This window comes from Lactuca serriola, chromosome 7 (genome assembly GCF_051521515.1).
Source record: "Lactuca serriola cultivar US96UC23 chromosome 7, Lser_US96UC23_V15, whole genome shotgun sequence".
Classification (NCBI taxonomy): Eukaryota; Viridiplantae; Streptophyta; class Magnoliopsida; order Asterales; family Asteraceae; genus Lactuca; species Lactuca serriola.
The window spans coordinates 3933160-3952567 of NC_136414.1; the positions used below are offsets into that span (position 1 = coordinate 3933160).

Here is a 19408-nt window from a genome sequence, read left to right on the forward strand (position 1 = left end):
TATCTAGATTTCTTTAACCTAGAACAGTGGTAAGTAATTAACTAAAGCGATAAAACACTATTGCATACTCATCGGGAGTGTGTAAGATCCTTAAACATGGTTTAACGGGGTTTACGGACCTTGCGTTGTGAAGCCGGACACCCAAAAAGGTCACAAAAGAAGCCTCTCCCAATCTCTTTCACTCTATCTCTCTCCATTAAAAATCTCTCCCAAATCTCTCTCTGTATGAGAAATCTCTCCAAGAATGTGAAATCCCTCCCAAATCTCTCTCTATATGAGAAACCTCTCTAAGTGTGTGAAATCTCTCCCAAATCTCTCCAAGTACGTAAATCTCTCCCAAATCTCTCTCTGTATGAGAAATCTCTCCCAAATCTCTCTCTGTATGAGAAATCTCTCCAAGTGTGTGAAATCTCTCCCAAATCTCTCTCAAAACCTCTCTCAACTTCTTATAATCACTCGGGGCATCCCGACCTATAATTTAGACGAAAACCGCTCGAAAACGGAAGTTAACGCGAAAAACAGTCAAACCCTCCTAAGGAGCCGAACCTCCCTTAAAGAACCGAAACCACCTCCTGAACCGAACCTGCTAAGGAACCGAGCTTAACCTTCGGTCCCTTCTGAAGCCGAACCTTCGCACCTTCGGTCCTGAATTTCATATTTTAGCAATTTCTACTCGGTTTTCAATATTTTTAGCGTTTTGAGCCCGTTTTTCGTGATTTTAACCTGGTATTTTCACCCAAACTCGTATTTTAACATAATAAACCATAAATATTCATATTTTAATTACATTTTGGGGAAAATTGTTGCCTAAGAATAAAATCTAGTAGGTAAGATTTATGAGTAGAGTGTTGACTTTGCTTTAGTGTATGACACAAGCAACCACCCTATGCCCACTCCATGACCAATCCTTGTCCTTCCACCATACCTAGTCATTCCATAGTACTGTTCCCACCATTTTCCAGCCACACACTTGGTAAAGGGCTGGAAAACCCTCCTCTCTCCTCACATTTCTTTCATTCCTCTCATTTTCCACCAAAGAACAAACTTCATTTTTTCTCACTTTCTCTCTCTAAAATTTCGAGATTGAAGGCTATTCTCCAAGATTTTCTTCTACTTTTGGTAAGTATTAACATCCTCCATATGATTATTTCACTTCTTTCTACTCAAATCATGGATATCTTACACAAACATCATCACATTCATGTTAGATCTTCAAATCTTTAAAGCATCTTCTAAGTGTTCTTGAGTTGAACACCTCTTTTCTTCAACATCCATCCACTAAGAACACACAAGGTGAGTTCATACCCCTATCTTTTCATGTTTTTCTTAAGTTTTGATGGGGGTGGGGGGGGAATACAAGTTAAAACACCAAGAACACAACTAAACGCATTCATCAACTTTCATCAGAAAAATTTAACTCCATTCACAGACTGTTTTGGTCAACTTAAACATTTTAGTTTTCAAAACTGTATTGGGTGCAAATAGTTCAGGTTTATACCTTTAAAATGACTACTTTTACATCTCCACACAATTTTTCTACAATTTATGGCGATTTTTGCAAAACAGCCTATCATTTCAAAAACCAATTCGGACTAGTCTGTGAAGTTGGACATTTTTACAAAAGTGAAAGGTCACTAAAAATCATGATAAAAATGATGAATAAAATAGACACATTTTCTAAGCTCTCAGAATTTACGGATTCTGATTTCAACTTCAAATGATTTTTCTATGATTTTTGTAAGAACAGGAACAACATGGTTAAAACTAGAAAAATGGTTAACAATTTCATTTGCACCTTGTAGCTTGTTGAGCAAGGTGTGTGTTATTATATATATATATATATATATATATATATATATATATATACACACACACACACATACATACATGTTGTTGATAGTGCATATTATTTACCCTAGTCTAAAGGTACGAATCATATACAAGGGGTTACTATCAAATAATATTATACACCACAAACAAATATGCTAAACTATAATAGGTATAGTTAGGTTTCATATGCATTACAAACGTTATGATAGACTATAATAGATATAATTTATGTTAGAATTACATTTCAAACTCATTACGAAAGGTTTTCATATAGAAGGGGTATAAATACAAAGTACCAGGTCTATACAGAGGGGTACAAATACAAAGTAACGGGTCTATACAAGGGGGTACAAATACGAAGTACCGGGTTTTCATATAGAAGGGGTACAAATACAAAGTACCGGGTCTATACAAAGGGGTACAAATACAAAGTACTGGGTCTATACAAGTGGGTACAAATACAAAGTATCGAGTTTTCATATAGAAGGGGTACAAATACAAAGTACCGGGTTTATACAAAGGGGTGTAAATACAAAGTACCGGGTTTTCATAAACTAAAGGGGCACATTACAAAGTACCGGGTTTACACAAAATGGTTTTATGATATTAGAACTACATTCCATCTAGAACTTGTTAGTTTCCGGTTATAATTGCTAAGTGTATATGTCAGAGTTATATAAGAATTTAGTTGCGATCAAATTAGAATTGGTGGGCTCGCCTTACTTCCTGTTCCTTGTTTGTTTGTAGACCTAGGGCAGACCCATTATATTCGACGGTTTATTTAACTTAAATTTTATATAACTCATATACATTGGGTGATTATAGAGGAAATCTATGAGTCTTTCTAGGGTACATTATTGCATAACATAGGAGCTTTTCCTTACACATTTTATAAAGAAAATATTGGATTTTCTGGAATCATACACATTCACTTTTTCAAGGAAAATGACATCTTTATCAAATAAAACTCTTATGAACTCACAAACTTAATTGTTGACACTTTTTTCAAAACTACTTGTATTCTTAGGGAATCAGTAAAACAGGAAATCAACGACTTTGAGGATGGAACGCTTAGGCGTTAAACATTTCATTTTTGTCAACATAATGTAATTGATTTAGAAACATGTAAACTCATACTATGGTGTAACTTTTTCAATTATATTTATGTTGGTTGTTTTTACTTTGAGCACTATTATACTCGTTGTTGTGATACTATACATGAAGTCCTCCACCCCCAGACGTTTCCGCCATCCTTGGTTTGGGGGCGTGACAATTGACAAAGAAGAACGTTACTTTTTTATGGGGGGCTGATCAACAGGCATCTTTTGAGACTCTGGGGAAGATATTTTGCGTGCCTCCGATTCCCACTCTTCCCGAGGGTATGGATAATTTTGTGGTTTATTATGATGTACTGATTCCGGGATTAGGGGCGGTACTTATGTAGATGGGTCACGTGATTGCTTACGCTTCGAGGCAGTTGAAGCCTTATGAGGAGAACTATCCTACGCACGATTCTGAGCTGGGGGTTGTGGTTTTTTCCCTTAATATTGGAGGAATTACTTGTATGGGTTCAAGTGCACTATTTATACGGATCACAAGAGCTTGGGAACCTGATGGATCAACCGAATTTGAATATGAGACAGTGGAGATGGTTGGATGAGATTAAGGATTATGATTGCAAGATCTTGTATTACCCTAGGAAGGTCAATGTTGTGGTCGACGCCTTGAGTCGCAAGGCCACGGGTACACCCATCACATATCTATGTTTGAGGATGGTTATTATTTCTCCGATGTTAGATATGATTAAGAAGGCTCAAGTGGAAGGTTTGAAAAAGGAAAATTGGAAGGAGGAAAGAATCATGGGTCGGATTCCGTTATTTTTCAAGGATAATTGTGGGTTGTTGACTTGGTGAGGTAGTGTTTGGGTTTCGGTTGCTAGTGGGGTTAGGCATACATTACTGGGGGAGGCTCATAAATCGAAGTTTTCTATCCACCCGGGGGCCATAAAGATGTATTGGGATATGAGGTTGAGTTATTGGTGACATTGTATGAAGAAGGAGATAACTTGGTTCGTGGGGTGGTGTTTGACTTGTCGGAAAGCCAAGGTTGAGCATCAAAGAGCCCACAAAAAAATGCAGTCGTTACCCATTCCCATGTGAAAAGGGGAAGATATCACCATGGATTTTATAACGAATTTGCCTATGACAACGTGGTGGGTTGATTCTATCTAGGTGATCGTTGACAAATTGACCAAGAGTGTGAATTTCATACCCATTGCTGAGAGCGTCTCCGTTGAGAAATTAGCTGATATCTATATCAGAGAGGTGGTGGTTCAGCACGCGGTGTCAGTTTTGGTGGTTTCTGATAGAGTCGTCCGTTTCACTTTCATATTTTGGAGGAAATTACATGAGGAGTTGGGCACACAGTTGCATTTCAACACATCATAACATCCGCAGACCGATTGACAGAGTGATTGAACTATTTAGATGCTCGAGGATATGCTCAGGGCGTGTGTGCTGGATTTTGGTGGGAGTTGGGATACTTATCTACCTTTGGTTGAGTTCTCTTACAACAACATATATTGATGTGTGTGAAACGGACTAGTTTTAATCCTACTAACTTAAACACAAAGAAGAACACACAAATCCTCAGCTCAAAAGTAAGAAGAATGAGCGACACGTTGAGTAAGTATGTAGACTCGCCGAGTCCATCGCTGTATGGAAAAAAATGTTTTTTTCTCCAGGTTCAATTCTGATGTTTGTGGGGAATTTTAAATTGATAATTTCCCCCATTTTTTCTTCAGTAAATGGGCTCTTAATAACCTCTTTCATCATCGGACTCGTAATTAGACTCTATAACCCTTCTATCAATTGGACTCATAGCTTGACTCAAAACTTCGTTTCCTCTCTTGCCTAGACTCGATTTCTCGCTTCGTCAGTCTTGACTCTAGACCCTCACATGCAATCCTAAGCTTCAAACTGAAAAGATCAAAACAACACACAAGTAATAGAAAAAGGAAAACAAACATCAAAATTAAATTCCTAAATTACCCTAGAAAACAAACATCAAAAAACTTGATGTGTGTGAAACGAACTAGTTTTAATCCTACTAACTTAAACATAAAGAAGAACACACAAAAGGCAGTGTACCTATCGATTAGTAATATAGTTCAAGCAAGTAGGGTATCGAACACAGGGAACGGTAAACAATTAAAATAAATGCTAATATTATCTAAATAAAACAAGTAATAGAAAATGGGGTTTCTCTAGTTTTGCAAGACTAGAAACTTAAACAATTAACTATAATTTAAACTAAGAAACTAAGAACTAGATAAACAAAGATTCAACTAAATTCAATAACGAAGGGAAATTCTGTTTAGTTCAACTCAATTGATCCTATGGTTGATATTATGGTAATAGTGCAATGGATTAATTCTTTTATTGGCTACCGATTCAAGTGATTAGATTCACGTTCGCTGCACTAATCCTTAGAGAACAAACTAACTCAAACAATGGCCAGTTGTCTAATTTAATTCAATTCACTAGGTTATGTATTTGGGTTAATCTAGACTTGTAATGGTTAACTAATCTGGTCCTTTAGTTAACCTCTTGTTGATGGTCATCACACAAGCTCACACATGAATTTACCCGTTTTTCTTATTAATTCTAGTTTCATGTTCATTAATCCTAGACATATGATAAAGTGGTCACATAAACATATGAGGTTAACAACTAAGAGATGTTCATGCAGCTCAATTGTCTTCCTATTAATAGAAAAATAGTTATTATTCACACATAAGGTTCTTTAACAAGCTAGAATCAACAAAATCACCAATATTAAATCAATCCTACCATAAATTAAACCATAATCACAAAATCATCTATCCTAAACAGAAGTTATGAGTTTTTAGCTCATATCTACAACAAATAACAAACTAAAAACATAATCTAATGATTGAAACATGGTTTATGCAAAAGATTAAGATAAAAGTAGTGTGTTATTGCCTTTGATCTTCTTCCAAGTTGATATCTAGGTTGAAATCTCGAAAACCACAGCTTCTAAGAACCCTTATGGCCTCCAAAAATTGTCCAAAACTTCCCCCATTCATTAGGGTTCAAATGAGAAGCGTTTCTATATATATATATATATATATATATATATATATATATATATATATATATATATATATTCTGAAAACAGGGGCTACTCGGCGAGTCCAGTGACCTACTCGCCGAGTTCATCACTTAAAATCCCGTGTACGGCAGGGCAAAGTCAAGAATCGCGAAACTTCTGACCAACTATGGCCTACTCGCCGAGTACGTTTGGAATCAGCATTTTCTCAAAACACGAAAGTCGTCCGAAATTGTGTCTAGTTTTCAGAACATTTTGAATCTCGTCAATCGGAGTTACGGTTCATGAGATATGGCCAAAACACTGATGATGGGTCAAGCTGTCCAGCAACATCCTTCTTTCTTCAAAATCCAAGATCCAAGCTTCCAATCGCTAGTTCCGCTTCCTTTTCCATTCGAGCATGTAATTGTTGCTGAAAAATGAAATTATAAACTAATTAAGCACCTTTTGTTCATTAAATGAGATAAAATCAACATAAAGTATTAAGATATTGCATGAATTTTATAACTAAATATGCTCATATCATATATCATACTAATATTGACCGACCACCTTTCGAGATGTTGTACGGGAGGAAGTGTCGAACCCCAGTTTGTTGGGGTGAGGTTGTACATCGGGTTATGGGGAGTATTGAGGTAGTATTCAAGACTACCGAGTTGATACAATAGGTGCGAGATAGGTTGCGGACCATGCAAAGTCGCCAGAAGAGCTATACTGACTGTCTGCGTTCAGATCTTCGGTTTCAGGTCAGATATCTTGTGCTACTAAAGGTATCAACTCGGAAAGGTGTCATCTAGTTTAGGAAGTGGAGCAAGCTAGACACTAGGCATATTGGTCCCTTCATGATTACTACACGGGTGGGCAAGGTGGCATATCAATTGGATGTGCTTGAAATGCTTAGTCAGATTCACAACACCTTTCATGTCTCTCAAGTGCGGAAATGTTTGGCGGATGAGTCTGCAGTGGTTCCTCTGAATGATATTTAGGTTGATGAACATTTGAATTTTATAGAGAGACCTATCATGATTCTCGACATAAAGACGAAGACCCTGTGCAACAAGGAAGTAGATCTAGTGAAGGTGCAATGGTAGCATCATAAGGGTTCCGAGTGGACTTTAGAATCTGAGGTCGAGATGAGGGAGCACTACCCTGAGTTGTTTGTGGTGGAGGACTTCGAGGACGAAGTTTGATTCAAGTGGGGGAGAGTTGTAACATCCGATTCTGTGATATGAATTTTATTTATGTATGAAAACTTGGTTGGCCACGACGTGGTGATTTAGCTCATGATCGCGCATTTTAAATGGGTTCCACACAGTGGTAACCATTTTGGGCCAAACCCTAATTTCCGGACTTTAAGCCTTATTTAAAGGAATTTAAGGCTAGGGTTTCCTGCACCCTCAACCTCCATCACCTTCAAATGATTCCTTGTCCAAACCCTAACCTTTTTTTAAAGCTTTGGTAATCGTTTTTCAAGTTATTGGTGGTTTTGAAGGAAGAAGAAGAAGAGTTTGTGCCTTGATTCAACAAACAACCATCCCTTTCACTTATGTGTATCTTCTGGACCCTTTGTAAGTCCTTACGTTTCCATCTTTTCATATCTTTCTCCTTAGATCTAGATTTTATGTAATAGTATGGCCCTTTTGAGGTGATTTGTGTCGGTTGAAGAGATAAAGTTTGCAACTTTATGGTTTCTCTATGTCCCAATATCATTAAATCTCATAGATCTAGGAAATGTTGGTGATTTGTAAACCTTACTTGAATCCTAAGTCATATTGCATCTTTTGACCTAAATTTGAGAAATGACATGCATGAGGTATGCATGTCCATAAACTTTGCATTTTTAGGGATCATTAGGGTCATTAAAGTCCTTTTGGAATTTTTAGATCAAAGATTTCACGGATTAAGTGCTTAATGGTCTATTCATTGGATTTTTCCCCTATTTAACTAGTAAAATAACATTTTAGTAGCCTATTGCGCAAAAAAAAACATTGGTGACCAATTCGTGACAAAACCAAAAATTTGTTATGCTACAATGTCATTTTTCCTTACTATAGACAACCAACTAAAAAAAAAGACTTTGAATGAAACATAAGGCTTCAGAACTAAATGCCATGAAGGTATGTCAAAATACAAATAACGTGAAGATCTTACTAACAACATGAAATACATGAGCTATATTTGGGGGAGTGGTTATAAGGTAAACCAAACTTCTTACAATAGTACTATATAAGCATGGATCTTATATAGTGATATTGTTAGTTGGAGAGTACCGTACTTTATGTTCAAGAGGAGTATCAACCGTCCTATTGTCAAAAAGTTGTGTATACTTAAATTGAATAAGAAATATACTTTATTTAAGATAACAACTAACCCTTTTGAGATTGAGCAACCTCAATCTCCAAAAAGTAGCACAATAACCCCATGTCTTTTATAGGAAAAAAATGAGCTAGTTCATGCTTTAAAGTCTCACTATCATCATAGTCTTCATCACTAATAATCATAGTAAAGTTTAGTTTGTGGAGGTTTGAAGAAAGGTGAAGAATTATTTGGATGAATTGATTTTCGATGGATAATTACGTTGCTTCTCTTCAAAGATAATGTATGGTATTGGTTTTTGATTGAAGAATGCGAGTATGGAGTTTTCGTTTCAATGATGTTTTGAAAATGGGCTCAAGGTGAAACGAAAAGATATTGATTTTCAAAGATGATGGAGATTTTCGATTTTGGTTGGAAGTGAAGAATGGTGGCTGCTGGAAGTGAACAATGATGGTGTTAGTGTTGAACTTTGTTGTTGAGAGACTAATCACAAAAGATATTGAAACTATAGAAATCATCCGCATAATTTAAAATAACCAGTTAACGAAAAAGTTATTTAAAACTAACAAAAAAAATTCTTGATAGACAGACCAATTATAAATTTAATAACCGTAAACAAAATTACTTTAAATCAAGTAAATAAATAATTAATTTTTCTAGAATTTCATTTTTTTTTTGAGATGACAATGGGCGGTCCATCAAATAAAATGCGTAATAGGATCGAATTGAGGACCTCGGAGGGATTATCTGGTACTTCACGCGTTGAGCTCATCGAAGATATTTTCAACGATCAATTCGATCTCAACCGTTGATCTTTTCTCCTACTGCAACCTTGTTCCTTACTAATATAATATTTCCAATTTTGCGCTGTTAGGGTTCAAAATACCGAAACATATTCGTATCAATTTCTCTCTCCGGGTTGCATCGCTGCACATTGTGTTTTATATTTGTTATTTTAACATAAATCATCGGTGGTGAAGCAGTTGGAGGTGGATTCGTATCGATGTGTGAAGATTCAACGATGGTTTCTCCTTCCGGTGCTGTCGTTGAAGGTTAGTTTTTGTTTCCGATTCACATTTTTAGATTTTCTTGATAATGATTTTGTGATGCTTGATCGGTGTTTACTCCGTTTGTTTGATTCGTTCTGTTGGTGTGGTTGAAGGCATGGTGTTTGTTTCCGATTCACATTTTCGAATTTTTATATGATTTGTTTTGATTTTTATTTCGTGATGCTTAATCGTTTGTTAATTGGTCGAGTCGATCTGTGGTTGTGGTTGAAGGTTTGGTATTTGTTGCGATTCGCATTTTCGAAGTATTAAAAGGTTTATTATGATTTCCTGTAGTTTGTCAGGTTTGTATGAGGATGACGTTGAATCGGTTTGTTGATTTGATTGTTTGAATCGTTCTGTTGACTATTGTTGGGGTCGAAAGCCGGTAGTAGTTTCCAATTCGCATTTTCTAAATTTCATATGTTTTCTCTTGATTTTGTGGCGTTTACTCCGTTTGTCAGTGGATGTAGTTGACTCGTTTACCGATTTGGTGTTTTTAATTGTGTGAATCGGTCTATGACTGTCTTTCAAGTCCGGTCTTTGCTTCTGTATCTGATCATGAATCCATCTTTTAGTTTTACTTTCCCTGTTCTATGCATAGTGAAATTAGATGAGCAGCTATGATTTCTTATTTGGTCATATTTTCCAAACGAATTCCAGTGTTTGTCCGGATTTGATCATGAATCAAATCTGACTTTTCTGTTTCTAAAAGATCAAGCTCATATTCTATCTGCATCCGATCTGGTTTCCCAGGAATAGCAACCCTGATGTACGCTAAAGATTTCATTTTTTTTTCTCTAGTATAAAACAGAGACTTTTACCATAATAATTTATTGGAGTATTACTGTTTCATTTTTCTCCCAAATCACCCCCTTTCTCCGATTAAAACAGAAACACACCTTTATTTATTCACTAATCCTGTTTATTCATTCTTTGATTGAATGGTACAATTATGTGGATAGCCTATTTGATTCTAAGCTTCCTTAATGTGCTCACATTCTAACTAGTTTGATTTTTATACTGTATTGAATGCAATACTAACTGTATCCCTATATAGCGGCTATAAGTTTTTAATACATGATGGAATATGTAACGGTGAAAAAGGGGAAGATATTCTATTACCTACCATGCGTATTTGTGGGATTGGTTGATTTTGGTTTTTACTAGATTAAGCACCAGTTTTAAGCATTAAGGTTACGATTTCTTGAAAAACTAGATAAGATGTGAACTGAATATGATCTTAAGATTTGTTAGAATATCTCTCTATTTTCTTGGGTTTTTTCCTTTTCATGTTTCTACTTTTGGAGAATTGACAACCCAAGAGATAAACTACTTTAGGCAAACGTCCATTAACAGTGCATAAAAAACTCTCTTTAACTCTTGTGGGTCCTTGTTGTTACACTACCTTCCAATATTTTATAATTCTGATTATCACCAGTGGGCCTGCCAAACTATCTAATTAAATGTAATTTAGCCCTATCATTAAATTTTCAAATTGCCCATACTATTACCTGTCTTTTTCAAGTATAATACCTATGTCCATTTTTCGGTGCAATAACTAATAATTTAGTTATGCCTTTAATTAAGTCAAAAGTGGGACCCCTGATTCTGGACTTTAAACATGTTTAAGGCCTCTTTAAGCTTTATTGTTAATAAATCATGTAAAATAATAAATGTGTGCTGTCATTCACATTTCCAGAACAAGTTGTGTTTTACCGATATCAACAATATATTTTTAGTTTTTACCCATAATAGTAATCGTACTTACGATTTTTCTACCAAGGACCAAACATGCAACAAAAACATATAATAGGGACCGTCCGAGTTAAAAAAAAAAGTTAGGTACCGTTCATGTAATTTACTCCAAAAAAAAAAGAAAGAAAAAACAAACCGGGTTCTTCATGTTGAATGTTGTTTTTGGTAGAAAGTTGCTATAATGGGTAAAAGTTAAAAGTATATTGTATGAATATATGGTAAAAAAGGCAAAGTAGGTTGCAATTTAGTAAGTATATATACTGTATCTGACACGTAAGCTTTTGTATGCTATGCAGTTTTGGATTCAACGACCGATGGAAAGAAATACATAACATCCGAAGAGTTACAAAAGCACAACAAACCTAGCGACCTATGGATCTCAATTCAGGGAAAGGTTTATAATGTGACTGAATGGTCCAAAATACATCCGGGCGGCGATATCCCCCTCTTGAATCTCGCGGGTCAGGACGTGACCGATGCGTTCATCGCTTTCCACCCGGGGTCCGCCTGGCAACACCTCCAAAACCTCTTCACGGGTTACCACCTAAAAGACTACCAAGTTTCCGATATCTCAAAAGACTACCGAAAGCTCGCGTCCGAGTTTTCAAAAGCCGGAATGTTTGACAAAAAAGGACACGGTGTCATCTACTCACTCTGCTTCGTCTCGTTACTCCTTTCGGCTTGCGTATACGGTGTTCTATATTCCACTAGTGTCACAATCCATATGCTTTCGGGGGCGTTATTGGGATTAGCATGGATGCAAATCGCGTATCTAGGCCACGATGCCGGTCATTACCAAATGATGTCGACCCGCGGGTGGAATAAGTTTGCCGGAATCTTCATCGGGAATTGCATCACCGGAATCAGCATCGCGTGGTGGAAATGGACACACAACGCGCACCACATCGCGTGTAATTCCCTCGATTACGATCCTGACCTCCAACATCTCCCAATGCTTGCGGTCTCATCAAAACTGTTCCAATCCATCACTTCCGTTTTTTACGGCCGTAAGTTAACCTTCGATAGCCTCGCACGCTTTTTCATCTCCTACCAACATTACACGTATTACCCGATCATGTGTGTGGCACGTGTCAACCTTTACCTACAAACAATATTATTATTATGCTCAAAACGAAGAATCCCGGACCGAGCTTACAACATTATCGGGACTCTGGTTTTTTGGACTTGGTTTCCGGTTCTTGTTTCGTGTCTCCCGAATTGGCCGGAACGTGTTGCGTTTGTTTTGGTTAGCTTTTGTGTGACCGGAATCCAACATGTTCAGTTCACGTTGAACCATTTCGCGGCTGATGTGTACGTGGGCCCACCGAAAGGGAACGATTGGTTTGAGAAGCAAACGAGTGGGACGATTGATATCTCGTGTTCGTCTTACATGGATTGGTTTTTCGGTGGGTTGCAGTTTCAGTTAGAGCATCATTTGTTTCCGAGGTTGCCAAGGTGTCATTTGAGGTCGATATCTCCGATTGTTAGGGAACTTTGCAAGAAACATAATTTGCCGTATACGAGTTTGTCCTTCTATGATGCAAATGTGACGACTCTTAAGACGCTTAGGACTGCGGCTTTACAGGCGCGTGACCTGGCCAACGGGGCCCCACAGAATTTAGTTTGGGAAGCTTTTAACACTCATGGTTGAGATGAGATCGTCTCTCACTCGTATTGTCTGTCTGTCTGTCTATCGCAGTAGTATTTGTCTCAAGTACTTTTCGTTGTGTATGAGGTTTTGACCGTATTTCTGCGGTTTTTGTATTTTATGATACTGATTATGGATTCATGTTTATTAATAGATTTTGCGTTTTGATTATAATCTACATGCACATTTATAATTATTACATTTTGGGTCGTAGTGGTACTATGATACTATATTGGGTTGGGCTGGGCATTTGTTGCCGAAGACGTTGAATACTTGAATCATAAAAATTCTTGTAACCTTTCGGTGATCAGCCAGCGTTTGAATCCAAGATGCAATCTGATCCAAAATAGTAGCCTCCAATTATTTGAGGCGATAAAATAAATGGATAAAAGGAGTTTGGTTATCGGGGGCGAGTTATAACATCTAAAGTAAATATAGTTTTCATACCAAAGAAATTGTTTGCAACCAGTTTTTCTTATTTTAAAAAGCATTTTCAAGTGTATCGTTGTAAATACGTTCTAACAAAATTCTCATTCATAAATCAACCACTCATTTTATTGTATAAATCGTTATTTATCAACTTCATTCATGAAAATGCATACCCCATGGTGAATATCAGAGAAAATAAATGCTACATTTAGTAAAAGATATGCCATAGGATACACTTGTATCACGGTTCGTTTTTTTTTTTTTTTTTTTTTTTTTTTTTTTGCCAAAACCAAACCACAAATGTGGTTTTTCTAATTACAAAACTGTTCGTGTGGTTTATTTTTCGGAGCTGTTTGGTTTGAGGCCCAAAGAGTCTAGTTTTTAACCGCATGACTTTGGTGTATTTCGGATTCAAACCACTAAACCTTTGATGCAATTGAACATGACATAAGTTTAATCCTTTCTTCGACGTGGGACATGCAAGTCACTGGCAAAATGAAACAATAATGTCAAAGACAATATTTGAACTCTAGACATCATGTTCATAACTCCAACGCCTTAACCAACTTTGCCAATGATGAGTACATTGAAAATTTTAGCTGACGGTTACGCATAAGGAAAAAGTTATTTTTACATATAGTTTATGAATTGAAGAGTCAATTTCCATATTTTCAGTGAAATGTGTGAGAGATAGGAATTTTTTTTTCTCCGATACAAAATATGCACACCCTCAATTCGTCAGTTACAATACAAAATGGAAGCAAACTCATGTGATGAGTATTTGAGAATGTCTGAGCGGACCACACAAGATAATGTTTACAAGTTTGCTAAAGTCATGATTATGGTTTACACAAAATAATACTATACACGAGACATGAAAACAAACATGAGTTCCTTGGAATGTTGGTAACATTGATTGTATGCATCGGACGTGTGGAATTTGTCCTAATGCATGCTGCGTTCAATACATGCAAGATGATCATAAAGAACCGACAATAATTCTAGAAACAATCGCGTTCTACGATCTTTGGATATGACATGCATTTTTTGGTGTTGCCAGTTCCAACAACGAGATTAATGTACTTGACCAGTCGTGAGTATTCAACAACATATATCTTGGAAAGGCACATAATGTGCCATTTTAAGCGAATGGAGTATCCTACAAGCGTGAGTACCATCTTATTGATGAGATATATCTTGAGATGTCTATATTTGTCAAACCGTTGACATGTACAAACCACAATAAACGATTAAAGTTTAAGGCGAACCAAAAAGCAACTAAGAAGGACGTGGAACGAGCATTTAGTACTTTTGAGAGGCGTTTGTGGATACTCAAACTCCCAACACAGTCATATGATCCCAGGAGACTGCAAAACATAATGTATACATGCATCATATTACATAATATGATTTTATAAGATAAAGGCAAAACGATATGTCATTACGATGAATACAAAATTGTGTCTTATTGGTATGCGACAATAGATGACAAACATATGGGAAGTACATGATCACGATATGTATCACACAATTCACGTTGATTTGATGAAACATATTTACAGAGCTGACATAAATCTTGTCGACAAGGATTTGTACGTGGATATAAAAGAATATTCAGAAATGCATATTCGGGCGATGAGTGGAACGACGATTCGGTGTGATGAATATTTTAATTTATTTTTTTAATTATGTAATTTGTATTTTGAAAGTACGAATTTTTATTAGTTTTGTATTTATTAAGATAGTTTTTATTAATTTTATATATTTTTTAATTATAGTTTTATAACTTTATTAAAAAAAAGGGAATAATGGGAAAATGATTTGGCGAAAAGGTAAATATGATTTGGAGTCTCTGTCTGCTCCATATTTTTATTTTAGCGGGTTTTACAGTCCAATTGTCATTTTCACTTCCAACCGACTCTTCCAGTGGCTTTGCTTCTGCTCAACAAAACACCCTTTCTCTTTCTCACTCACCTCTTTCCCCTATAATATATTCTTTTCTATTACGTCCAAATCTAATCCCGACAACAAGCATTTGATGCTTCCCAACCCGGCTAACTGAAAAGTTATTCCAAAGTTTCACTAACTCATTTCTCAAATTTGCATTGTACGATCAAAGCTAGGGTTCTTTTGCTGAGATTCAAACGATCACTTCTTCTTGAAATTTTCCCCAAATTTGTTGTTTTAAGTTCTTGATTCAGCTAGAGACAGAGAGTTATGGAAGTGGAACAATCAAATCAATCAATGACCTTCCATGAGCCTTCCATGGAACAGAGCATTAGCTTCGTTACGGCCCTTCAGGTTTTACTTTTCAATTTAGTTTAAATTTTCCCTTTTTTTTTTACTTCACGTCAGATCTGAGTTTTTGGTATACAATTATACTATGTTAATGATGAAACTTTGTGCGATATGTTTGACTTTTTCTGTGATACTTTCACTGTTTGATCTCTCTTTATGTGAATAAGTTGCATGTTGTAGGAGGTACACTTTGACTTTGGAAATCAAATTGGGTATGTCTATGTTAAACTTTTCTAGAAAATTGCCAACTGCATCTAACTTTATGACAAGAACTACAAATTGAATAAAGTTGGCATTAATTGCCTTGAAAACCTGTACCAATTCTGCATTTTAGAAATAGTAGGGTTGACTTATTAATATAAATGATGATATTACAATAGAAATGAGAGAGAATTGGATAGAATGGTTTTGGGTGTTTGGATGCGCTTGTTCAATGTGATTCTTCATTTATCATGATAATCAGTTTTTTACACACCTTGAAAACTCATTATTTTTCACCCTACAGAATCAGAAAATTAGAATCATTATACAGTAACTTTTTGCCAAACAATCACAACTCCCTTAAAATGCACATCTTTTAGACATGTGATCATTAAGTGTGAGTTGTCATAATCGAATTACTTAATTCTTAAAAGCTTAGGGTCCATCAAGTAACATGGGTTGTCATGTTAGAGAGAATTTGTATTATTATCTTAAGGATGGATCACATTCACATGTGTCTGGCCAAACTCAAACATTGCAATTTTCATGGGACAGAGGAAAAAGTGATACTATTTGGTAATTTTGGATTGATGAATTGTAATTAAAGCCTAAATGCAAATAGCAATGTACTTTCATTGATGTGTTTGCTCTAGCATTCTACTTTCATTTCTTCCTATAAATGAAAGTACATTGCTGTTTCTTTCAGTTCGCCTTTCTGATTACATAATCAATGTAGATGCTTTGACATATCTTCATTATCACATGTTTACATTACAAAAATCACCAAGTGTTTCAGCCTTAGTGGCATAATGTGTGTTTTAGATATTAATTAAATAATAGCTAATTATTGTGTTGTTAATTGGTTTTAATTCTTGTTTAATGTTTGTTTTAGGAACTAAAAAATCTAAGGCCTCAACTTTATTCAGCAGCTGATTATTGTGAAAAGTCTTATCTTCATAGCGAACAAAAACAAGTGTGAGAATCATTTCAAACCTGAACATCTCGTAATAGTGAAACAAATCAATTTTTTTTAAAAAAATGTAATTTTTATATTCGTTTTGTTGTAGGGTTCTTGATAACTTAAAAGATTATGCAGTACGGGCACTTGTCAATGCTGTTGACCATCTTGGCACTGTTGCTTACAAATTGACCGATCTTTTAGATCAACAAAGTTTAGAAATTTCAACAACTGGATTACATGTTTCATGTTTACATCAGGTAAGATGCGTTTTAAAAGATCTTTTATGCCAGAATTATTGACGATTGATTATTTATTTATTTATTTTAAGCAACTTCTTACATGCCAAACATATACGGATAAAGAAGCTCTCAGACAGCAACAGTTGCTAGCTGTTGTGCCACATCATCACAAGCATTACAGTTTGCCTAGTAAGAATATTTGTGCTCTTTTGTTTTTCCGGTTTATTTTCAAGTTAATGGGACCCACAGAATGAAAATTGTTAAATGACTGAAAAAATAGAGCTTTAACTATTTGGAAGTTTTGGAAAAGGTTAACTACCAAGAGGGCAATAACAATTAATGGCAATGCACTTTCATTTGTCTGTGTATTATATCATCCTACTTTCATTTCTTTCTATTTCAGTGTTGTACTTTGAAAAATGTACCCAATTATAGCATGGTATTTTCATTCCTTTTCTTAGTAGAATATTATATTTTGAAAAATTTACCCAATTATAGCAATGAAAATTGCTTTGTATTTGGATGATATTGTTATAATCGAGTGGATTTGTCAAGGTACAATGTTTTAATAGGAAGAAATGAAAGTAGGATGCTATGATAAACAAATCAATGGAAGCACATTGCTATTTCTTGCACTTAACAGTTTTTAAAAATCATTCAAATTTGTAATAAGAAGAAATGAAAGTAGGTTGCTTTAATAGGTTTTTTTGGTTGAAATGACCCAGGATAATCAATTTTTAAGGTAGAATTAGTGATGTTTTAAAATTCAATGACATATAGAATTAAAGTGAAAGTATGTTGCTATATATTATTACCAAAAAGACAAAAACACAGTATCAGTCATTTGATAATTCAACAAGCAACAACATTTATCTCAAAATTTGACAAATAACAATATTTATGTCAAGATATGTGATAATCATGGTACAATTTGTCTAACAGTTATAGTACATTGTTAAATAAGTAAATGAGCTTTACTACATTTGCTTTTTGGTTATTATTGCTCAGTTGTATTTCATAAAGGAACTTTAACATCTTACACATTGTTTCAACCTAGAATCTGTCAGCAAAAAAGTTCATTTTAGCCCTCAGACTAAAACTGATGGAAACCAGAGTCATTTTCATTCAAGGCCTCGACAATTTTCTTCAGGTAACAGTAACATATATATATATATATATATATATATATATATATATATATATATCATTTCAAATCTTATGATGTTTGCATGTTTAATAAATCTGCATGCTGCATTTGAAGTAGGCACCCCACCTGCAAATACACTTTGTTGGCATTTAGCATCAGAAACCAAGTCTACTTTGAAAGCGAGTTCACGCTCAATGAGGTGCATAAATATCTTCATTTAATGTTTTCTTTTGATTTTATAAATATTTAATGTATTAAACATGATTGCAAAAGGTAAGTATTTTGGGTTATTATTTGCAGTTTTGATGAGCCGAAAACTTCTGGCCATGCTCCTGTGTCACATCATCATCATCATCATCATCATCATCATCATCATGCATCCCGTATGTATCTTTTTACTATTTTTGTTTTTTAATTGCATTAAAATTGTATTTATAATACTTATTACATGTAGATGGAGGTGATGGGGTACGGACAAAATCGTCTGAAGCGATGCGTAATGCGGGCCCAGCTTCAAGCGCCGCGATTCAGACACTTGGCATCTCTCGACTGGTAACATTAAATTCGATAATCATTAACATATAAGAAGATTAAGGGGTTAGTGTCTTAATACATTAAGCCAAGGTTTTTTAGCTTAACATAACATATTAAGTCATTTTGTCCAGATTAAGGGGTTGTTTCTTTTTGACTTAATGAGCTTAACAGATTAAGCACTTAATCTGGACAACTATACATGGTTGTTTCTTTTTTACTTACTCCTGACAGAATCGATTAAGCCAAAAAAACTGGCTTAATGTATTAAGACACCGACACTTTTACCTATTTCCCCTTTATATTTTTTTTTACACAACTCCTCTGGCATTAAAATTGATGAATATTGTGAAATGTTTTTTTGTTAGAAATAGAATTGGAAGGGTAAATTTGGGTAAAATGTTTTTGGTTTGACAGGATGAGTTGGAGGGTCCAAATCCAAACCCAATGATGTCGTTCCGGTCATTTGATAATCCTAAACGTGAGGTTACGACCCAAGTTCCTCCTCATCCTATACGCAGCAAGAGTGTTTTGTCCTCTTTTTTTGTCAAACAAAAGACACCCAAACTAAGGACAAGTGCCGTTTCTTGAATCATTTGCAATTGCAACAAGGAAACCCTAAACCCCTTATATTTCAATTTCACGACGTCACTAATGTGCTCATGAAACTGCGAATAACAACAACAAGTGTATATTTATATTTCCTTTGCTTGTACCTGTATTTTGTTTCTTTGTGTATTCCTGTATGTAATTTGGTGTTTTATTTCTTTAATAAAAGTGTGTGACTATTGATTAAGATTAAATCTATAAAACATTATGACTAATCCCTATTCTTTTGGCTATATTGTTTAGAATTTGGATGGAGTTTGTCTA

The 19408-nt window shown here is 35.3% G+C and overlaps 2 protein-coding genes across 3 annotated transcripts; both read left to right on the top strand.

The window, feature by feature from the left end:
* Positions 1 to 9131: 9131 nt before the first annotated feature.
* Positions 9132 to 12903, top strand: LOC145060972 (delta(8)-fatty-acid desaturase). Its single transcript, XM_079008304.1, has 2 exons — positions 9132 to 9329; positions 11378 to 12903. Exons 1-2 carry the CDS (start codon positions 9281 to 9283, stop codon positions 12730 to 12732), a joined length of 1404 nt encoding a protein of 467 aa, XP_078864430.1. The 5' UTR covers positions 9132 to 9280; the 3' UTR covers positions 12733 to 12903.
* Positions 12904 to 15071: 2168 nt separating this feature from the next.
* LOC145062216 (protein ABIL1-like) lies at positions 15072 to 19359 on the top strand. 2 transcript variants are annotated; one of them, XM_079009848.1, is made up of 9 exons: positions 15072 to 15459; positions 16550 to 16632; positions 16725 to 16875; positions 16947 to 17046; positions 17915 to 18007; positions 18119 to 18203; positions 18305 to 18387; positions 18459 to 18556; positions 18953 to 19359. In XM_079009848.1, the coding sequence occupies exons 1-9, from the start codon at positions 15376 to 15378 to the stop codon at positions 19124 to 19126; spliced, it is 951 nt and encodes a 316-aa protein (XP_078865974.1). In that variant the 5' UTR covers positions 15072 to 15375; the 3' UTR covers positions 19127 to 19359. The 2 variants fall into 2 exon arrangements, with proteins under 2 accessions (XP_078865974.1, XP_078865975.1); XM_079009849.1 differs by having other exon boundaries at positions 15074 to 15459; positions 18122 to 18203.
* The last annotated feature ends 49 nt before the right edge of the window (positions 19360 to 19408 follow it).